The 22493-nt window shown below is 41.2% G+C and overlaps 2 protein-coding genes and 1 pseudogene across 5 annotated transcripts; all 3 read right to left on the bottom strand.

Moving 5' to 3' along the window:
• Positions 1-7958: 7958 nt before the first annotated feature.
• Positions 7959-15557, bottom strand: LOC135169055 (odorant receptor 22c-like). Its single transcript, XM_064133750.1, has 8 exons — positions 15369-15557; positions 15041-15307; positions 14173-14957; positions 13412-14113; positions 13164-13305; positions 11744-12280; positions 9728-9836; positions 7959-9565 (listed from the first exon to the last, which is right to left on the bottom strand). The coding sequence occupies exons 1-3, from the start codon at positions 15429-15431 to the stop codon at positions 14898-14900; spliced, it is 390 nt and encodes a 129-aa protein (XP_063989820.1). The 5' UTR covers positions 15432-15557; the 3' UTR covers positions 7959-9565; positions 9728-9836; positions 11744-12280; positions 13164-13305; positions 13412-14113; positions 14173-14897.
• Positions 15483-21444, bottom strand: LOC135169053 (calaxin-like). Of its 4 annotated transcripts, none has more exons than XM_064133746.1 (4): positions 21067-21440; positions 20650-21002; positions 20155-20425; positions 15483-15609 (listed from the first exon to the last, which is right to left on the bottom strand). In XM_064133746.1, exons 1-3 carry the CDS (start codon positions 21191-21193, stop codon positions 20240-20242), a joined length of 666 nt encoding a protein of 221 aa, XP_063989816.1. In that variant the 5' UTR covers positions 21194-21440; the 3' UTR covers positions 15483-15609; positions 20155-20239. The 4 variants fall into 4 exon arrangements, with proteins under 4 accessions (XP_063989816.1, XP_063989818.1, XP_063989815.1 ...); XM_064133748.1 differs by lacking the exon at positions 15483-15609 and adding an exon at positions 19236-19676; XM_064133745.1 differs by lacking the exon at positions 15483-15609 and adding an exon at positions 19236-19667.
• LOC135169028 (uncharacterized) lies at positions 16683-18549 on the bottom strand (annotated as a pseudogene).
• Positions 21445-22493: the final 1049 nt, after the last annotated feature.

Here is a 22493-nt window from a genome sequence, read left to right as displayed (position 1 = left end):
TCCTCCCAGCGAGTGGGTGAATTTTACGAGTTCTGGCTTTTGGATTACCCCACGAACATCTGTTGTCCGATCTAAGATGAATACCACCGAGGATACTATCTGATTACCAATTAGCTAAATGAGGTCAACCCTTCAAATTCAAACAATGTCGTGAAATCACATCGATTCGGCGAGAGAGAATATATGTGATGCTGTTGAAGTCAGCATGAGGGTAATTGGAATGGATATAAATCTCGCCGGAGAGGACAATAGTTTTTCCAATGGCCCGCGTATATTTACAATGCATCTTGGTATCTGCAGCTGCCGCATACGTCTCATTAATTAAGCCTCCACTGGCCGCTTCGTCTCTCTTTCACCTACCGGCGATTCATTCGGGCCCTTCGGGACCCTCACCACCTATCCTTCTCTTCCTGAATACCGGTATCATCGAGGGCAACTGAGACACTAAACCATCCACCCACACTCGTATCAAACATTCAAGCAACACCTCTTGTCTTCTCTTTCTCTTTATGTCTCGTTTTAACTCACCACGATCCCTCAGAATCTCCATCACCGAAACCCGATTAAGTATATGATGTTAAATCTCGCACATGATGCATACGAACCGCGGGTGTTACGGGTGTAATTCAATGACGCTACCGCTGCGCGGCGCCACGATGTCGTGTCACATAATGTCACCTTTAAACATCACCCCTCCATAATGGTGGACCGATGTAAAGGGGTAATTCCATAGCATTACACGCAGCCCTCAATACTTCACGTGACACTCGTGTTTCATGGATGCGTAACATTGATTTTAGCAGCGGTGCATGGGGAGGGAGAAACCTGGTAACTCCTCCGAGTGAAAAAGAAACAACTTTGTCACGTAGAAGATACCTATTTCACTGAGGGAGACCGTGACAAAAATACTACTGTCTGTACGTAAATCAACTTTCCACCGGTTTCTTCGTGAAAGCCACATCTCGTCTCTGACAACTTCCGTCCAGACTCGGCAAATAGTTATGAAAAAGTTGTCTGCACAGGTAGGGAAATATAATAAGAACGAATTTTCGATGAGACAGAAGAAAAAAAGCTGTTAACCCTGATGTTGCTTCAGACTTCACGCAGTGAAGACGGTAACAACGCCAGGTAGAAATTGAAGATAAGAAGCGAGGAAATGAACAGGGGGTGAGTGAAAAAAAAAGAATATTGTGGATATAGATGCCTCGTATTTTATCACGAGTTATGATTGCTGCTGGTGAACAGCCGAGATAGAATTTATCGCAGTCTGCCAAGACTGCCGATGTGAAATCATTTTTACAGATAGCTCTCGTTGGATACTTTAGCACGCCTCACCGCGTGAGAAACTGCAACCACTTGTGCAATATTTTTTCTCTCCTCTCCCGCATTATCCGATATACTATTCAAGTGGTTGATGTTGTTATTCAATTTGAATGCACCACCAGTGGACGAGGATTTTTCTCTCGCTGGGGTGAAAAATTTTCATATAAATATTTTTTTATCGTCACCATTAAAACGCCCTGGACTACGGGCCATCTCGTGAAAAGTGTATTTACGACGTCATCAGTGTGATTCGTCGTAAAACCTGATAAATGAAAAAAAAGGAGGTATTCCAATAGTCGTTGGAATGTAAGTACAAGAAGCTACTAAAGCAAGTACTTGATGGAGAGAGAGAAGTAACAGCCCAGCAGCTGGCCTATAAGACGTCCAAGTGCTCCCGTTATTGATTTACGTTGATAGCTTCTCTCTCTCCTTCTGTAACCCACCCTGAAAGAGGGATTTCCAATACTTCCCCCAGTGTGCACACATGCGAGAGTGAACTTTGCACAGTTAATACAAAGTTGTGTACTGGAGTACTGAATGTGTGGCAGTTTGAACGCCAGAGTCAATGTAAACAAGTGAAATTTTAACAACTTGAGAACGGTGAGCTGGCATTTGAAATATTAAATTTATGATCCTCTACTGGTTATATCGTTATAACCTGACAATAGTGTGTGTACGGTGGCTCGTTAGGTTTTTCATTTCAATCTTCACTTCCTGCTATGAATATTTTACAAAGTTCATTCGTACACTCGTACGTACCTTGAGAGCTTGCTGGTATTCATGATGATGAAAGAATATATTTTCAAGTTTCGGGCTTTTTTCAGGGGCTGATGAATTTCTAACAGCTGGTCTAGCCGCAGTTTAACGAATTTTCTGGAGTTCCAACTAATTGCACCCTGTACAACAACTCGGGCAACTGGAAAATTTACAGTGCACTCAAACCAGAGGGACCATCTATATATACATATGTATATATATACGTTGCAGGGTAAAGGGAGGATTTTGGCGGTATCGCCGGAGCTCCTGGACTGGCAAGCAATTATGCAATGTTACGGTTACTCCGTTGTCTATAGAATTCACTGGGCAACTGTGCATCTGCCTCGGTGAGTTTTCCCACTTCAACAATGCCAACCTGTCTTGAATTTTACATTCGCATTTTGGATTACCATTGTCGATTCAATGTTGCGACGGAGCTCGATTTCCATAGTCCATAGACCACTTTCAACGTGTCAGTTCAATACACGTAAACCGAGAAAGCCACAATTTTGATGTCCATTGTTCTTAACAGAACTGTTGACATCACCGGGGCCACCGGTAATTTTCATAGCGAAAGAAATTATCTCGAGTGATGTCATCGTTATTGTCCGGTATCACCAGCACTTTTCTCCCCTCGAAAGACCGCAAAATCCCCAATGTCTGAATTTCGATGGCCGAAAAGTATAAATCTCATCGAAAGATGTAACAATTACCAGCGGTTCCTTTCACGCTCCCAGTTGGTTCATACATCAGCCAGTGGTAAATTAGCTCATACTATAAATTCTCCAAAGTCCCATTGGGTTTTCAGTCTTTTTTATTTTGCCATTTTGCAAGAGCTCGCGGAGGTTTTACTTTCACTGGTAGCAGTCATTCTGTATGCATAGGGTAGCCAACTAACGGTTGTGATATTTCTTTTTATCTGGTGGGTTGAGTGTAAACCCCAGGCGGGCCAATGGAATGAAACACTCTTTCATCGTACCTCTGGGCGTTGGATATCGCATCTTTTGATTCCAGAGAGATACGGACGCTAGGCCATTTCCAATATCATAATGCCCCGGTCTTAAGAGCCCCGCTGGCTAAGTATCGATGAAGATTATACGGATTTTTGCACCTGTGGTAGAGGCCTTGAGCCGGTCCAAGGTCAATTTTTGCTTCTGTTGGAATAGAAATAGCGCCTCTGGTAAAATATTGTGGCAATAAATAGCCCATAAAGTTTATACTTTTTTTATACCACTTTGGAATGCTAAATCTACTGATTGAGACGTGATTTTATGGAGCATTTTTCGACAGATGCTCTGCGTGACCGTCACGAGCGCTCGTTAGAACGTATTCTCTTTAATTTCATCTCGAACCATTTGGGAAAAAAAATATAATTTTAAGAGAAACGTGTTCTCTAAAGAGATGGCTTTTAAAATCTCTTTTGCACACATTACATTTAAATATATATATCGCGTGAGTGGCAACTGTAACACCTCACCCAGTACCGCAAACTGACATCTGGCACTCGGCAACCTCGTTTGTCCCGTTTGAAATCGATGTAATTGGATAATAAGTCTGGAACTTTCGCGCCAACAATCGTCGAAACACCCTCGGGTGAAGATAAACGGTGTCATGCGCATTAACGTATCGAGGAGATTGCGATTGGCGCCCTCTGGAGTGACGCTGACGAGACGTTTACGCTATGCGAGAGGAGTTGATTGAAAATTGCATAGAAAATTACCCCAGATTTTGCTGTGCGAGAGAAAAATTGAGGAGCAGAATGTAATTTTAAAAAAACCTGTTTCCGCAGGATATTTTACGATTCGTTTGGTTGGAAATATAAATTAATGGATGCGAAAATTATTATCTGGTGCGCAGTTGTAAAATTTTCCAAGATTTCCGGGAAAATACGGCTGTTATTTTGCTACGGTTGCTATTAATTGAGAAAATAATTCGATCGTTAGATGGAATTTCTTCTTTTTTTCACGCGCTCAAGTTTATGCACCACCTTTAATGCTTCGATTCATCACGAACATCGATCGGTGATTTTGTTTCGCTTGATTGGTGGTGTGTTGTTTGGTGTATGGTTACACACTCGCATAATTTTACGTTCTCTAATCCTCGAGTCAGGGTGTAGCATCAATACAGAGACGGTGGCCGATAAATTAACGGCGATACTCCTCCTCGATAAAGCCCGATCGTTCGGCGTGTCGAAGGTATCTTTTCAATGATGGCATTCAATGCTGCGCTGGGGAACACCAGGGGAATGAGAGAACCAGAGACGCGTGCTGTTCTTATGGTTCTCGGAAGAGGATTGAGGCACAGGTGGCGCACCAGGACAAGCCGATGAGTCCTGGCCAATGCCCAATGAATCTTCCAACTGATTCATAAGCGGTGATCGGCATTGCCTTCAATGTCACGTCTGCACACGCGCTATTCAATGAGACGCGTGGGAAAGCCGCAGTGGCGGGAAATTCAAACGCGGAGAGGCACTTAATAAGTCGGTATTTAAATTATTCCAGTAAAATTCATCTTCACTGAAGGGAATAATTTTTTAAAGAAGGACCAATCGCGAATCTGCATCGGAGGATCACATCGGTCTCAAGATAAATCTATTAGATCATTATTAGAGTAGTTTAGAGTATCGTAGGGCCCTCCCGCCTGTCACGCAAACCCATAACCAATGACATTAGTTTCACTGGGTCATTTGATTTTTTTTTCTATCGACTACCGATGTAACAGACGATGATGCGGAAGAATAGGTTAAGCACGGATTTACCACGCCTCTCCATCAAACCTTTAACCTCTCCCAGCCGCGCCTCATATTGTTACCCCCCGCCCCTGCGTCGCCCATCGCTCTGTCAATTCAAAATCATTTTCGAAAGTCCCGCGAGGTGTCGAAAAATCTCTCAACTCCGGTGGTCCCTGGGAAAGATTAAACTTGATTACCACTGATCACTCTGCGTACTCATCAACAATCCAAAAATAATTCCCATCCCATGAATCGGATTGAACTGTCCGGGTGGTGGTCCCATACTCAATGATTTAATTTGAATAAATTTTTTAATAGTCAACTCTCAATTTCACGAGTGATTACTCAGAGTGGGCGGCAGAAGCATCCTCGACTCGTACACGGGATTTCATTAGCCTTTGACACGGAGATTGGAAGCTTCGTACGCGTTTATGTTACACAGAACCGAGGGAGAGAGAAACTGACACGATATCAGTGGGCGTACAAGCGTAACCTTTGAGGATATCCCATACACCTGCGTGACCCCAACTGCGACAAGGTACATCAGATGGACGAATGTTGGCATTTCCCCTCCTTCTCCCCCTGTATAACCCCCTCTCCCCCCTCGACATCCCATTGGGCTTGTGATTTTTGATGCGCCTCGCCCACGCACATCTTTACAACACTCCGCATTTTAATTTTTGCGCAATACACGGGAATAATTTTTTCTCATTTCAAGGAGCTATACAGTAATGAAAAAATGAATTGAATTAATTAAAAAAAATAATATGTTACCAGAAAAAAAATTTATTGAAGGAATTAGAACTTGGAATTCTGGAATTAAAGTTCCACGTTGTTCTTATTTGAGTCGATTCCATGATTTAAACAAATATTATTTAATAATAAATCATTAATAGCGTTCGTACGATGTTATGTATTTCAAATTAGTTGTAGTAATTGATACTTGTCGCGAGAAAAAAAATATCTCAATAAAAATGTGTACAGAATTACTTAGTAAGTGCTCATGATTCATTTCGTGTAGAATACATATTATTTTATATCGAGCAATAAAATTTATTGCACTCATGAAGTTGAAAGGGAAAAATGTTTTATTATTCCCCCCCTCCCCCGTGCCGGTCGACAATTTTTTCCGTCCACCGGTGGGAACTGCGTGTTGAACAACAACGTGAGAGTCGAGTGAGATAAACAAAATTTAACTGAATTTTATGCCCTATTAAGTTTGTTATTTTATTATGATTGAAATTTTATGAGACTACTTTGACGTATTGTAAATCTCGGTCAGGGGATCTTTGAATTCAAATGCACCTCCGTCAAGTGATATGAATTTTTTGCAGTCGTTAATGTCTAATGTTAGTGAGTAATTAGAGAGTGCGTCGGGGAGACGGTCGGCGAGTTGATTAAAATTTTATAGGTGATAATTTCAGGGGACACGTGATGCGATTACCAACTGGGTAATATGGGGGTATTGTGAATAATTTATGGGGGATGAGGGTTTTTTTGGTTTCGTAGAGTAATATGGAGCCCGAATGGAAATACTCATGAAAATTATTTTTTTTACGTAACTTTGAATAATTCTTTTGTTATTATAAAAAATAGTTTTGTAATTGGTATCGGACTAATCACAAAACTATTTTTCCACCTCTCGTGAGCCGCCCATGGTGGATCATTAAAATATTTTCGGATGAATGGAAGGCCAAGTTCATTCCGATCAAAGGCCCTCCACAGGTGTTCGAGTCGAATTGTCTCTAATTCACTACGAAATTACATTAGTCCCGGATGTAACGCTTCGTTATGCATCTCGCTAGGCGTTTAAATAACCTTTGGTGTATCTCCTCGGCTACTTCAATTCTTTAGAAATTTTTGATTCCACTTTTTATCTCATTTCTTTTCGTGCGTCACAGAGCGCCGATTTACCTCCCACGTGAGACAGATAAAAGATGACTGAAAACAAGAAAAAAGGGCCCACGAAGGCCCCCTCGTGATTTATAATATCGTAATGGGAACGCTCGGATGATACGGTTGTTATTGCTGGCTCTCTGAAAAACCTGGATGAAGGGTTATTGCTGACCCCTGAATGAGGCCCTCACGGAACAAACACACGGGACGTACTGGTTTACTCCGCAAAAGTTGACCGCATTATTCGCCCCGGTATTTTTCCCTGACCCCGGGACCTCGTACGTGAGGTCTCTTTCAGGTACCTCGTGAGGGACAATCGATTTGAGAAGGAAATAAAAATTTCCACTCGATTCGAGAGTATTTTCGGGCGCCGGAGGGGAACGAATGGGACAGAGGGAACGACAGATTTGTTAATTCTCCGGATAACATTATTTATCTACTAAAGTGCACCGGGAAAAATTGAAAAAATTGTCCAAAAGTGATTTTTATCGGGCAATAGATAACTCCGGTAGAGTGTGCTTCAAAAAATGTTGCACTGTATTTTTAAAATGGGGATTACATTTCTCTCTGCTATTACCTCTCGACCTACTAGTTCCTCCCCATTTTCTATCGCGAAAAAAAAATTATTTAAAAAATATAATGCATGTGAGCGTGCTTTACCGAGTGAAATGGAATGAGGAAGTTGAACGAGGTCATATTTGATGGTAATAACTGGCCACGGAAAATGACCGATTCACCCAGTGTATGTGTACACCATTCGCCTCTCTCGTTGTATTATTGCCCCGAACTGTAATTGATTGTTCACCACCGCCAAAATATAACCATGATCGATGAGAGCACCATGCAAACTGCTGTACCCTCAGTCTACTGCCACAAACCACCATTTACCATCCTTGTTTTTTAAACTTTCCAATTGCACTTTCCCATAAAGTGGGCGCGAACATTTGCACGATTACACATTCGATATGAATTTAATATGCATTGAAAAACGATTGTAAATCAGTATTTTATTTTCACACGCTTTCTTGAATTTTTACCCCATCATTTGGAATGATATTTTTCACTTACCACAGTTCGCACGGTGAATACTATTTACAAGTTATATTTTTTCATTCTGGAAAATATTTATTGGAAGTTGGGGAAAGAGGAAAATTTGTACGTCAACCGTATAAATTCCTATGAATTTATTCGCATGACTTTCATTTTATTTCATAAACGTTACCATTTATTCCAATTGAATTTCTGTGTTGCATTAATTGAAATGTATAAATTCTCCGGTGACTTCAATACACGTGTGTGGACCACTATTTCATGCGTGAATTGCGAACATAAATGAATTTTTTATTGCTTCACGAATACAGTATTTTTTATAATTAACTCAGTTGACAAAACCTTTGACCTATCACTAATAATAACTTTAGAGTTGGGCCAGTTCCCGGACGATTAAAATTTTACTCAATTTCCGATGAATAATACAGTCGAAACCGGACATGTGTGAAATTTATCCCCGAAATATTGACTTTACAACTGGAATAAAAATAAAAAATTGTATAGCTTCACCTGGATTAGATGAAAATTGATTTCGAATGCTCTGACGGAGTCCAATATTCCCTGGATCGTCCAGCGAATATTGGACTACTTTACCACACATCAAGAGAGGGCACTCATCCCCTGCAGGTGATATTTTTCAAAATTATTTCCAGCGTGTTGAACATGGCCTCCACGTCCTTCAAAAGATTCCATAAATATCCAGCGGCTTTGAGATGACAGTACGGTATTCTATTCTCTCCTTCCAACACAAATAACATCCAAAGATCATAATTTCACGATACGGTAGATTGAGTTTTACGAAATATCATGTCCGCTGTCACGTGTCATGTCCTACGTCAACAGAAAAATATTCAGAACCTTCGGAATGGTAAGAAAAATATTGTATGGCTAAACACTCACGGTCGATTGCGTTCTTTTATGAGATAAAATTGAAGGAAAAATATTTATGAATAACACCGACAGCTGTTTTGGTTTGAAACTGAATTATCGAATTATATTACATGGAAAGAAAAATCAAAGTTCTGCAATTCGATAATATTTTCATGAATATATAATTTTTATTTTCAGTTGCGTCCAACCGAATTTTTTACGATTCCTGAAAATGATTTCAATTCGAAGGTTATTATTCATAAATCAAATGGTTTTTATTTCTACGTGCGGTGTTCTCCAGTCATAAGGAAGTCATCAGGGGCTAATGTGCAAAGGCCAACCCCTCCCTATCACGAAACGAAGTAGCAGACACAATTTACCAAAGAGATATCCAGAAATATATCGTCAAAGTGATCGTTCCGTATATTTCTTTCAATACTCAACGGCCAAGCTCATGCCAATATTTTGCCTTTTTACACGGGCATTATGCAAGTTACATATGCCAGTTAATGGCGGTTGAACTCCCGAGCGGATACACATCATTTTAAAAAAGTACCTTCGAATCGTTTTACGATTATTACCAAAAATGTTTCGTTGGCTTTCACGATTGACGTTAGTACGACCTATTTCGTTAACTGCCCGGAGAATTAGCCAATTAATCATATAAAATTATATTACCTGAATAGTGCGGTGGGAAGGGATTTCCATGATGTTGGAGTAACTGCCGGCGGCACAATTATTGTTAAAAAATTATTCAAAATCTATTTATTTCACCTGCAGCGCCGCAGTCGATTAAATGCCTCTCAGGTTATCTCCCAGAGCTCGAAATTCACTTTCGTCACATTCTGCTGAGACGTCTGCTCACGGCCCCCTCGGTAACTTCTCCCTCGTCAGTCTCTCATTTTGGAGCTTCCCTTCGAAATTATACATTCCACCTTCCTGCAATACACACCGAGGTCACCGGGACTGCACGCACAACCACAGGGAAAGTTAGCGGAGAGGTGAATATAAAAGACGAGAAGGTAAAAAACAACAGATAAGGATAAAACGTGATAGCTCGTATTATAACATTGCAGAGTATACGGTAGAGCACGTGATTACCTGGTCGCTCACCAGCCTCCGTACAGCGCCCAAGGGGGTCAAAGGGTCGTCCCCGCCTCGACTCACCGCATCAAGGGTACCAAGTAATTGCTGAGATGGAGTCAAGCAACTCCGGGATAAAAAACAGAAAATTTCTGGTCAAATAAAAATTGCAATGAAAAATATTGAGGAAACCCATTCTGTCCCGAGCCCATCAACCACAGGGTATTTTTTGGATTAAGACAGATTACCGGGGCAGTTATCTTGATGAAATATCTCGTAATCGAAGTCAATCATCGCTGAGGGAGTTTGTTGATATAACATCCTCCGGTGAGATTGAACTGATAATTGAAACGACGGTAAATGGCGCTGGGAATTTTTCAGAAATCCGGGAATCGAAAAAAATTGCGGCGACTGAGGTGATGATTTTTTCAATCGAAAGTCAATGGAGGTGAGAAGATCGGGCATTTTTTAATATTATCAGTTTCTAAATCTTCTAATGGCTTCGCTACAACTCCATTAAATTCCCCGGAGATGATCCCCGATTCCCACCGAATCAACCGCAGTCGAGAAAAATTCCTTTCCCCTATTCCACCCTTCGCCCTCCCCCTTCCCTTATGTCCCGGATATTGGCTCGGCCTCATAATTTACCCCGATAAGTACCCGATCGGCGCAAAGTCGCGTAAATAATGATGGTTAAGTAATGAGAGTTACTTCGAAAGGGAAAATTGAAGAGTGCATGCGTATGTGTATTGTAATCATGCAATTCTCGCACACTGCCAATATTCGCGAATAAACTCCACCTTCCCCTTATCCCCTGTATCATTACGCGGTATGGCTTAATCGGCCCTTAATGATGTCCCTCTTTAACCCGTTGCCATGAGTACTTCACTCGTATCTCCCTCCCCCCACTTCTATTGAATATAACCAGCGGCGAATATCTCTCGATGATCGAGTCGGATTTTTTTAGTTCATTTGTGATGGACCCCCTCATCGATGCTTTCACGTTTCGATGGGTCAAGTGTTAATGCACATAACACCTAAGTCATTTCAACGAGCATCAGTGTACTATTCATCGACGGGGGACGAGCGGAATTTTAACGGTACATGAGAGAATTATTTTCAAATTTCACTCGGTGATTGCACCATAGAAATCGCTATTCAATGAGCGAGCGATCAGTGTCAAACGGATTGGAAAATATTTTGGAAAATACGGGGGAATGATCGAATTACAATGAAAAAAATTAATTCTTTGAAAAGTTCACGTTTCGGTCAACAATAATAATTAATTATTTTTTTTTAGTCTTGAGATTTTTTTATTTCAACTGAAAGTGGTTTTTTTCGAGAGGGATGATTTTGAATAGGAGTTTTCATGGAAATAATGTCAGTCAAGATGACACGCGTTTTTATTCATTGTTAGAATGTTGGGGCGGTATTCACTCCTTATTTTCACTCAAAATATGAAAATGGGATAATTTTTTTTTGAAATGCGTGACGATTCTGGCATAATGGGATGCTAACGACGGCGCGGGTTGTGTGACATCTGCTTTCGGGGAATATAACCATTTTGCTGGATAAATGATGCTGGAGGTGCATCCTTCCGCAAGTTGATGGTGGCATCACGTGCACCAGTCGGATAACATTAATTTTCCTAAATAAATTTTCTTTCCTGACATTACGGAGCGTCTTAAACTTTCAGGATCGATAGTTAAAGGTACAAGACGATTAAAGAAGATGGACCAGTGCGGGAGTTCACCGACGTTTCATCGCACCCTCAAAAAAATGTTTCTTGAATTTTTTTGAGGAGATCTACAACTTGTTTGGTCTAATTTCCTTTTCTAGAAGAACATCTGAAGGTTCTAAAGGGGCAACACACCCTAATGGTACTAAAACTGTAATTGATACTCATTCAGGAGACGATTAATGATCGGTTCCAGGGAATACAATTTTTCGTGGACTATTTTCTTCTCTCCGGGCATTCGCCAAAGAATTTTAACATTGAAACGAACCCGTGGAATTGTCCTCGTCCTTACTCACCGGAAATGCCCCCGCCGGATATCGCTAAAAATTTGACGTAAAAAACTGCATGAAGTCCATCGCATCCTGATTGATATGCAAATGTTCCTGCGGCCATTAGCACCAGTGGCCGGACGCTCAAAGGAATAAAAAAAAAAGGTAACGATAGTGACCCCTCAGGAGGTGTGACCATTACCGTCCACACGGTATTGAAAAGGGTGGTCCTTCTCACCCATATGCATTCATCGACGTCTGTCTACCCTACCTGCAGTGTGAAAGAAAAGAAGGTGTGTTGCGATGAGTTGATCGTCATCGCTCGTTAAAATGAAAAATTATACTTTCCACCGCGCGCGCTGTCCAGTCCAAAGTCTTTCATGTCCCAGATTGAATAAAAAAAAAGGTACATTTATTTTTTCGAATTCTCTTCCCTTTTCCACAAGTTGCATCTGCAAGTTTGGATGGGCTGTATAAATTTTTTGCTCAGCTGCCCCGAGGTCGAGGGCCAATTAGACTCTTGTCTCGGAAAGAAAGTGGTACAGAGTCCAGCTCGGGTTATGGCTGCAACGGAGATATACTTCAAACAATAATTATTATTATTGGCATCATTTCGTGCCATAACCGACCTCTGTGCTGTACCAAACGGTGAAAGTATGATTTTTCAGGGGGGCGGGTGGGAAGGGGCGAGTCACAATGAACAGTTTCTTCCCATAATTTTTTTTTTTCATGTGTCGATATGGTTCAGTTACAATTACCGTGAAATTTGCTCGCGGGGGAATGAGGCTGATGCCAATTCTGTAAATTCTGTATGAATTCCCGGAATTCCACTTTTGCTGTGAGTTCACAGTGAGCTATAATGCGGATAAATTAGAAAAAAACATCTTATAAATTCAAAGCAGCTGTAATTTATTGGAACAATATATCTCCGAAATGTAAACCCACAATGCGAGGCTTATCCGGATCTTAGCCGACATTGGAATATTGCATAATGTTTGCAGAAGCCTGTACAAGCAGTTTCATTGAACATCCGCTCTCGTGATATACCTCAGCACACGACGGATTAACACCAAGACACAAACTTTGAATTAAATTATAATCAACTTACACGGAGTGGAATTTATGTTGCCGTCATTAGGAATGATAAATGAATACGGTAGATAATCCGGGCGAAATTCTGATTAGGGGATAAAACTCAGTCGTAAAATTTATCATTTTTTAAATCACTTTTTCCTGAGGTGGAGACTAAAATAACAAGGAATGCGCATTAAGAAAAAAATTCTTCAAAAGAATTTATTTCCCAGTGTACCATCTCTCCTCGATTATCCATATTTCACTGTTGTTGTTATTTTTTACTCTTTTGTGAGATTCTCTAGCCTCTGAGGAGGATTTCCCTCAGGGAAAATTGTTTGAACTACTTGGATATTCTTAATTTATGGATCCTTACCCCCTGACTTCCCTGGACTACCCTCCTCCACCCCTCCCAACAACGATAATTACTAGCGCACGTTCCACCGTAGAGTGGGCTGTCAGTCGTCAGCACGATTTCTCTCTCTCTTTCTCGGTGTATCCCCTGGCCTTTCTGGTAGCTGAAGGGAATAATTGGTAGGTTTCGTTAATGTCAAAGGTGAAGACTCCGTTGTTTGCTGTTTATATTCTTGGAATGTGTCTTTAAAAGCTTCAGTCAATTTTTACCTCACTCGTTCGTTTTATCCCGCATTTGGAATTCAGTTTTCTGGTTATCTCCCAATAACCTATTAGTGTGCGTTAAATTTCTGTTGAAGTATGATATTCTTATCTCGGGAATTTACATGTGGAGCCTCAGGAATGGCGAGTCGAAATCATCGACGGCTTTTTCTCTCGTCTCTTTTTTATTCGAAGACCACGAACCGGAGTCTCAATCACTCCTGTCACTGTTAATCCGTCATATTTCACGACTAACCTTTGACCATTGCCCTCCCCTCACCACCCCCCATTCACTGAATTCCCGGGAATCGTTACTACTGTTGGAAATCATGGATTAAAGTTCAATAAAATGCAATCGTAAAACTCGCGCGCTCGTTTTACGGTCAAGGAGGTATTTTTTTTTTATATTCCTGGATTCTTATGGATTTCGCGTATCTCGGATTGTATGAGGATACTTCACGAGGCAAGACCACTTGAAATGTCGTAAATGTTCGAGTAACAATACTGCAATATTCAAATCGAGATGAATGTTTGAGAGTTTTTATTCTCTTGCAGTCACAGTTTCTCATAAAATCAATATCAAATATTTGCTTCCAAGATTTTAAAGGAATTTCCATCAAATAATGTGAACTTTTGGACTGGTTTCTGGAATTGTCTTCAAAGATATCGTTCGTGGAAAGGAATTTTCAATAAAAATGGTGCTAGAGTTCCCTAAAGTGCGATGAAATTTATTTATTGAGAGTAAAAAGTCTGAACGGTGTAATTTTTACCTGAATATTCCAAGATATAATGGGTTCCATGTTTCAGCCCCGAAATTTCAAATTTTCCTCGCCGTCTGTATGACAACAATGGATCAATGAACCACTCGATATGACATTGATGAATGAATAGGCCACTTCACATGTTTTTTTCCCTCATAAAAAAAATATTAAACAAAAATCACCGGATGTGGATAATCCTGTCTGTTGCAGTGGGCACCGAAAAACTATAGCTAAAGAGAAAATACCCAGGGGTCCGACGAAAAAAAAAAACGCGAGAAGCCCGTGAAAAATGGCCCCGAGGATCCCCTGACAATATTTAATCCTGTTGTGGAAACTCGGTGTTGCGTGGCTGCGATGAACACGACACCCTGAGACATTTTATGGCGACTCTCGTCATATCTCGACTCCTCTTTTTCCTCATTCCTTCATCATATCTGACGATAAAAGCGCTAGTGGAGGAATCGACTGCGGAGGAAGAGTCTCCTATTCACGTACGCAAATATCTGTCTGTCCAGGATCTTTGAAAAATCTTCAGAAGAATATCTTCGGACATTTTTCGGAAGGAGGAGTCTAGTGAGGATTATTACGGTAAGAGTTTGACTTTAATATGATTTTCCAATTGTTAATTATGTTGCACACTTAGTTGAAGTCATAATTCAATCGTCAATTCATCTATTTAACACTGACTGAGGCATAAACTTCACTGTCACTAGTGAAAACTACCACAAATACCTTCATTGACGTAACTTGATATTGACCAGCACTGATAGATACGACGTCGATGTGAAAACGTACTGCAACATAAATAAAATATAGCAGGATCAAAAAATCTCATGACTGAGTAAGTGCATTTAATCAAAACCAATGACAAACAAACCTCTCGGAAAAAACTGAGGTCGAGGACAAAAAATTTTCCTGCCGTAAGTTTGAGGGGAACTCTCGAGTAGAGAATAATGAGCATCAAATTACGAGCAATTTTTGGGTCTCTCCTGGTCCATTCGGTAGAGTAGACAATATCACCGAGGGACTCACTCGTCTGTTGGACGATGTCTGCCATCCAACAGTACAGAAGAAACGTCGGAAAGTTCATTAACATGTAGAACGCATATTGTATGAGACGTGGATAGTTCTGATTAACAAATGCCTGAACAGAGACAACATTAAAACATGTAAAATTATTTTCTTTCATTGGTTTGAGTGCTCACCTCTGCAGCAATAAATCCAACAATGGAGACTTGAATAACAGATTGACTGAGCTGCAGGAACATGGTCTTGTGAAAATAACTATCTATGCGTACGACAAAATCGTGAATTCGCACGTGAGTATTAACAATACACTTTAAACAACTGCATCCTGGCAGGATATCTTCTCCTGCTGAGTGACGGATTTTTCCGTCATGCGCTTGTATTGTATTACCCAGTTGGACCAATTGTGCACAAGCATGGCTAGTCAACAAAATAAAACATAGATTGAATCCTATCTCGGTGATCCGAGCTACCAGGACGACTATGTATGAGTTGAGGAACATCAGAATCGGAAGAAAAGTGTTACTGGAGGACTCGGAGTCCTGGTAATCAGTTGATTCTATTGATTCGTGTCTACGAGTGTAGTAATTGAACAGTTCAGCCCCAACTGGATAAAGAAGTGATGGATTATTGCGAACAGCTCATATGGTAAGTTAATAATCAAATGTACGTACTGTTCAGAATAACCCCTTTTCCGATAATTATTATATACGAAATGTATCTTGAAAACGCAACATGTTGACGCCTGATTTCGATGTCCCTATCAGAACTGGCTCTCCAGTTTTCGCGCATTTCTTTTAATATAGATTGCAAAATGTTTCCGTTCAAATAGAGTGAAATTAGAGATGCTGAGTGGATTACAATAAATACCCATGGCGAGATCATTTGCTTGAATTCAGTATTATTCACTACTACCCAACTCTGAACCACAATTATTGTCAGCAACGAATAAAAAAATCGGAAGTGAGTAAATTTTCCCGGCTCTGGCCACACTCCACTTGGCCAAAGAGCCAAACGAGCAAATTTAATTTCACGTTCGTAATTATCATCGCTGGAGTATTCATGAAATAATATATTCCCCAATCGAAGAAGCCGGTGCATTTTGGTATTGGTTTTTTTGCAAATCAAGCGAAGGTCTTCTTCGAACTTCTCACTTTGTAACGTCAGTTTGATGACTGAACCATGTCGTCACGTTGAAGTTTGTGCAGGTAACGTGAATATAATTATAACGTTTGGTATTTTCTGGTAACTAGGTAATTACGAACTCATGAATTGCATTGTGTTCTGGCATTTGTATCGATTACTTCATTATATTTTGTTCAGTAAGTGTCATTGATTATAGAGGACAAAGAAAGGTTTCTATGGGTTTTCCGGAAAATTCTACCCATCCTACTTCACCACATGTCAAAGTGTACATTACTCTGTGTAAATAAAACCGAAGTAAAGTGCTGAAAATTCCTGGGTCTCGTCCTAGATATGAGAGACGTCTCAAACTCATTGACGAAGTTTGATGTTTAGTAGCACTGATATATACGATATTGAGGTGGAGCAATACTGCAACGCAAATAAAATACAGCAGATAATTAGAGAGTTGCATTTCCAGGGGAAGTTAAATGTAGACGAACCTCTTTGAAAAGCTCCAGAGACAGCACAAAAAATTTTCCTGCAGTGAGTTTGAGGGGTATTCTCGAATGTCGAATGATGAACATCAGATTACGCGAAATTTTCGGATCCTTTGTCGTCCATTTAACAGAGTATGCAACATCCCCAATAGCTTCGCTTGCCTGCTGGACCCTATCTGCCATCCAGCAGTATATAAATATGGTAGGAAGGTTCATCAGTATGTAAATCAATTGATGGACAAGACCTGAATAGTCCCTGGCAACAAATGCCTAAACAAAAAAAACCGTTAGACATGATCCTCCCCTATCAGTTTGCATTTTTACCTCTGTAAGGAAATATCCACAAATGGCGAACTGAATGACAGATTGACTGAGTTGACAGAACATAGTCTTGTGGTAATAGCTGTCTATGCGCGCAACAAATTCATAAGTTTTGATGTGCGAATCCACAATGCACTTCAGACAACTGCATCCTTCCAGGATATCGTCTTCCCATGAATGACGGATTTGTCCTTCAAATCCTCGGAGTCGATTGCCCAGTTTGGCCAGTTGTCCACAGGCATGGACAGTCAGGAGGACGAAACACAAGACAAATCCTGTTTCTGTTACCCGTATGTCCCAAATTCCTATCTTTCCCATAATGTGGGTAGTCCAAGACCAGATATTACTGATTGATAAATTTTGGGACTCATCATCTGCCAGCGATTCATTGTTCGGACGACGTCTCTCAACTAATAGAGCCCCAACTGAACAGTGAAATAAAAGCTCGATACTAACACTTGTTACTTAAAATAACTGACCAAGCTTACTGTTCAAAACACCAGCTTTTCCGATAAATACGGCCCAGGAAATGCGCCTCGAACGTCGAGCATAATAATGCATGATTTTCCTTTCCTCAGTTGAATTAGTCTTCCAATTTTCACGCATTTCCTCCAATATTGATCGAAGAATATTTCCATTCGCGTAAAGAAAAGTTATGGCGAATGTGAGGCCGAAGAACACACTCCCCATAGCCAAAATCAGTAAGGGGGGTGGACCCCTTATTATCAGTTTCAAAAACTGCCCAACCGCGGCTAGAACCAACAATAATCGGACCAAAGCCATTTTCCCAGATTCCGGCCAGATTCCCGCTGGCCAAAAAGCGAAGTGAGCAAATCTAATTTCCCATTTAAAATTATCTTCATACGAATAATCATCAAATGATCTGTCCCACGTCTGCCGGAGCCAATTCATTATGACGTTCTCTGTCCAGTTCTACCGAGAGTACTCACTTTGCCATTTCAATTTGGCGACTGGCGTGTGTTGTCGATCTTCAAGCTCATGACACTGAGCTGACGTGCTAATTACGCTAATTAATTTTACCATGTATTTAACTAAATTGATATAACAATTAACGAATGCCAGTTCCGAGTATTGAGTTCTGGATCGATTCCCCCAGTAGTTATTTTGTGAAATAAATGTTGCTGGTTATAAACAAGAGGAAGCGGTTGCTATCGATAGAATTGCAAGTCGTTCACTATTTTACGATTGAACTTTGACAAATAAACAAACTTCTCTGAATTAATGACACTCACTCACCTGTATCAACACAGACTAAAACCAACCCCTGAATTACAGTTACCGGGTTGTCTCACAAGGGGCTGATGTTTGACATTGACGCATAAAATATTCCAATGATCGTTCGAAATTATAATTAAAACCACGTAATTGATCTACACTAATTAATTCTCGAGTCATAAAATTTATTTTTCATTTATTATCACACGAAATTAGTCTACAAAATCTTGACCTTTTTTTCTCGATTCCTCTCATCGTCTCCCATTATACTCCCTAAAATCTTCACCACCAATCCCTTTCCCTCCCCCTCCCCACCCTCTCCTTCCTCCCGAACGAATACCAAAACGCGTGATTACTTCAATTATTCCAGATTCGAATCCCCTGGAATCTCCCCTTCCAAATTTCATCCTCCCCGTCTGGCTCCTCACACACGGATTATCACATGACAAAGAGCACACGCGCACGTGGAATATCTCCACATCCATAATCCTTTTTGGTTATAATAAAAAAACGTATAAAAAAAACCGAGATGAAGAAATGAATCGGCGCGGTGCGTAGCCCTTTGATGCTAGCGCTGGTTGCGTGGGCACACACAGATCGAATTGCCTTAGCGTTTCATCACGTAGTAGTTTACATTTTGAAAGAATAAATGATCCTGGAAATTGTGAGAAAAGAGTATCGTCGGCAGTTGGTATCACGAGAGGTGCGAGACTGATTACAATTTATGTATCAAGTCACCAAAGCCCACCTCCCCTCCAATCGCTCCCCACTGTCTACTCATCGTTCAATTTGAGACGCGAGTTATCATGACCAGAGGAAATATCCTAGTGAAGAGGATAATACATCCCGACGTCTCGTTTACATCCAGTGAATCCACCTCCGAGGGATTTTGCAAACGAGAGTGCGGTGGAAAAATGAGAAATAAAAATGGCGAAATGAGGGGATTATGTTAGCAAGATGATTGACATTAACAGAGGTGCACAGTAAATTTCAACCAGTGAAGATATATATGTGAACTTAAAAATTGATCGCACGTACAAATTACAATGTGCATATGGATACGCCATTGGGGGGTGTTTCTATCCTATGTCTACTGCCTTCATCCGATCCCTCGAAGATGCTGTTGGACGTTGAGCGCGTAAAACGCACGTCGTCGACATGCCACAGGCCTGTTTTCTCAGCTGGCGCCCTCCAGAGTACATATTCTTAGCAAGTTGATCGGTGCACTGGCATCACCGGTTGAAAAAGCCTGAAGTTCCTTTGAGCATCACGCTCGGCTACCCACAAAGAAGCAAATGCCTGCGATCCCTTCAGCCACGTTATTATGCTCTTTACACAATATCCCCGCAATTTTTACCAACCACTGATTTGATCTTTAACCCGGGATTTTATTTAACCCCAGGTACTACCTGGAGATGACTGAATGGGGGCGAAGGGGGTGCAAGGAGCCCTGGAGCTTGTGATATTTAATTGTTTACATGAAAAGCCATGAGAACAATCCCGGGGAGGTCAATCAGAAAATTTACTGATCAACAATTTCCCCAGGAGTCGACAAAATGGAGGAGTGATTGCTTGATTGAATTGGAAATTCGAAAAGGGATTGTGTTCTTCATATTTGATATTTCAAGTTAACTGTTCCGAGTATTATACCGCATCATTAACGATTGCTCACTCATAATAGACGTCCCGATGGTTCGGTAGATCGTGAACAGCGATCGACAGGTATTTTTCAAAATTTAATGGGCCGTCATCGATTCGAGAAAGGAATAACTTCTGTTTGATTTACCTTGTTCAATGCTGTGAACATTCCATTGACTGGGGGACACACATTGGCTGAATGGATTCTGTATCCCTCCCGTGTATTTGCCTCATCAGAAATCCCCCAATTGATCGGTGAACGTCGTTAAAAATGTGTGCTGGGCTTCCCTGGAAGGAAACACCGGTCCCATGCACTCCAACACCAGTGGATTCCTCTTGACAACAATCCTGAACTCGTCCTCATCGACTTTCCCATCACGATCGACATCGATTGTCTTCAGCATCATCTCTATCAGATCCTAATTGACGAGATGAAGCAATGTCAACAGTCTTCGATATCGGTTACACTAATGGAGGAGAAAAATAACTCGGGTTTCTCTGGCTATTGGTACCACAGCCCGAGCCCACGAGGAAATTATTTTTGTTGGTTTCTGTACAGTACAGGGAGGGGAAATTACATGAAGCCATAATCCGGAATATTACGGCACGTAACAACATGAGCTACTGATGGATCGAGATTTACCCTGACTGCCTCGTCGAGATCCCCCTCACCCTCGAGTTTGATCAGGCACCCTCTCATCATCGGAAATATCTGCTCTTTCTTTATCTTGTTCGTTCTCATCTGATCGTACACTGTGTAGGCAAATTTTATGCGTTCGTCCAGAGTGCCTCGAAGGATTATGGACAGACCTTCAATCCACTGGTCCACAGGTAATTGCAGGGATGTGCGTGTATCAATGACTGAGAAGACTCTGTCTATCAGCAAATGTCGGATGTTCTCAGTGTAGTCCAGTCCCGAGTGCATTATGTCTCGAAAGACTTTGATCGTCACTGGGCCCATCTCCCCTCGTATTTTTTTATGAATTACGGCCAATCCTGAACGAAATTATAATCGAAAAGTGCAGGGGAGAGGAATTGGTGGGTCTCGTAGGTTAAATACCTTCAACTTCCTTCAGATTAAAATGCGTCGTTCTCGCCAATTTCTTGAAGAGGGGTTGATTCTTCCTGATGTAGACAGTCTCCTTTGCGGAGTCATTGAGCATATCGATTGGCAATTGCCTCGGCATTTTGTCATTAAAAATACGAAAATTTCCAGCAAAACAATTCACGAAAATACTAAGAGAACAAGTGAAAGTTGACAGCAGTCGTGATGGCTCACGTTGTCCGCTTAATCCTTCGAGAAATCATCATAAAAGTCCTTCGACTCCTGGACTTCCCGAAACAGTAAAGTTGCCCGGAGTCTGCCAAATAATTTGAATAAGCCCCAGTGGGCTATAATCTCAGAAAGGATGAAAAAGAATGTTGGAATATTTTTGTCTCCCTTCAGACGGTAGTTAACCAACCAGATGAGACAGCCCCCGGGTACATTGACAGTCAAGACGGTAGTAAAAACCCGGCGGCTGTAACACCACGAGAATGCGTTTGCCAGTGGTAATAAAAGGACACAGTCGTATAATACGTCGTGATAACCGATGAATTGTCTTTGAATCCCGAGAAGTGTTACGAAAAGCGTTTCAATGTGGAAGACCCAGAGGTGTCGCTGGGGCCCTCGGTTGTACCTCTCCCAAGACCTTCCACAAAGAACGACCAATAAAGTCTCACCTAAGTATATCTAATGACATCATTCCGCCGGTTGAGCGCAATAAACCGGCACAAAAGCCCGCGGGATCCGGACGACTCTGGTCAGGAAGAAACAGTTGATGATAAAAAAAATGTTGATTCACCAGTTAACAACGAATATGATCATCACAAGGCCGACCGACGACATTTTGTTGCTAATTTCCTGGGAGGCAAGAGGAGCCGGTGAAAGGGCGCAGAAATGTCTAGTATAAATGACAAAACTCAAGTTCCCCTGAAATTTGTCACTTGACGTCATGTTTCCATCCTCTCATTAATTTTAATAACAATCACGGGAAATTACCAGACCCCTAGTCATGTAATTTCAATAATTTCGGACTGAGGGAATAAACTTTTAGTAAATCAAAACCGACCATTGCATCAACGAAAATTGTTTCCAATTCCGATCTCAATAGCTTCCCCCAGAAAAAGTTGAAACTGAGAAGACATAATTGTTAAATGCCTGTCTCATAAAATTTTTCACCACAATGGTTCTGTCTGTGGTCTAATAGATGGTACCGTGGACCATCGACTGCATAAACCTCCTTTCTCTTGAGTACCCCAGTGTATTAACAACCTACTCATTACGCACGGTTAAAGATAAATTACTGGCATACGCATTTTGCTGAAGAGCAAACAGGTTGGACGAAGGATCTGCCGCATTGTTTCGCATAAGTGGGCAAGCGAGGAGTACTTTGGGTGGTATTTTATGAGGCAGAGGGCAACGCTGGTGGCTTGCACATGGCATGT

Source organism: Diachasmimorpha longicaudata, chromosome 14 (assembly GCF_034640455.1).
Source record: "Diachasmimorpha longicaudata isolate KC_UGA_2023 chromosome 14, iyDiaLong2, whole genome shotgun sequence".
In the NCBI taxonomy this organism is placed as follows: Eukaryota; Metazoa; Arthropoda; class Insecta; order Hymenoptera; family Braconidae; genus Diachasmimorpha; species Diachasmimorpha longicaudata.
This window is presented reverse-complemented; position numbering and strand designations above follow the sequence as displayed.

What these genes read in the sequence shown, in the direction of transcription:
- LOC135169055 (XM_064133750.1), bottom strand. Translation starts at nt 15,431, where the DNA reads ATGTTCCTGCAGCTCAGTCAATCTGTTATTCAAGTCTCCATTGTTGGA. An exon ending in TTGGATTTATTGCTGCAGAG is followed by an intron (nt 15,308 to 15,368) that starts GTGAGCACTCAA and finishes GTCTCTGTTCAG; the next exon opens with GCATTTGTTAATCAGAACTA. An exon ending in ACCTCAGTTTTTTCCGAGAG is followed by an intron (nt 14,958 to 15,040) that starts GTTTGTTTGTCA and finishes TTTATGTTGCAG; the next exon opens with TACGTTTTCACATCGACGTC.
- LOC135169053 (XM_064133746.1), bottom strand. Translation starts at nt 21,193, where the DNA reads ATGCCGAGGCAATTGCCAATCGATATGCTCAATGACTCCGCAAAGGAG. An exon ending in TAATCTGAAGGAAGTTGAAG is followed by an intron (nt 21,003 to 21,066) that starts GTATTTAACCTA and finishes AATTTCGTTCAG; the next exon opens with GATTGGCCGTAATTCATAAA. An exon ending in ATCTCGACGAGGCAGTCAGG is followed by an intron (nt 20,426 to 20,649) that starts GTAAATCTCGAT and finishes CTCGTCAATTAG; the next exon opens with GATCTGATAGAGATGATGCT.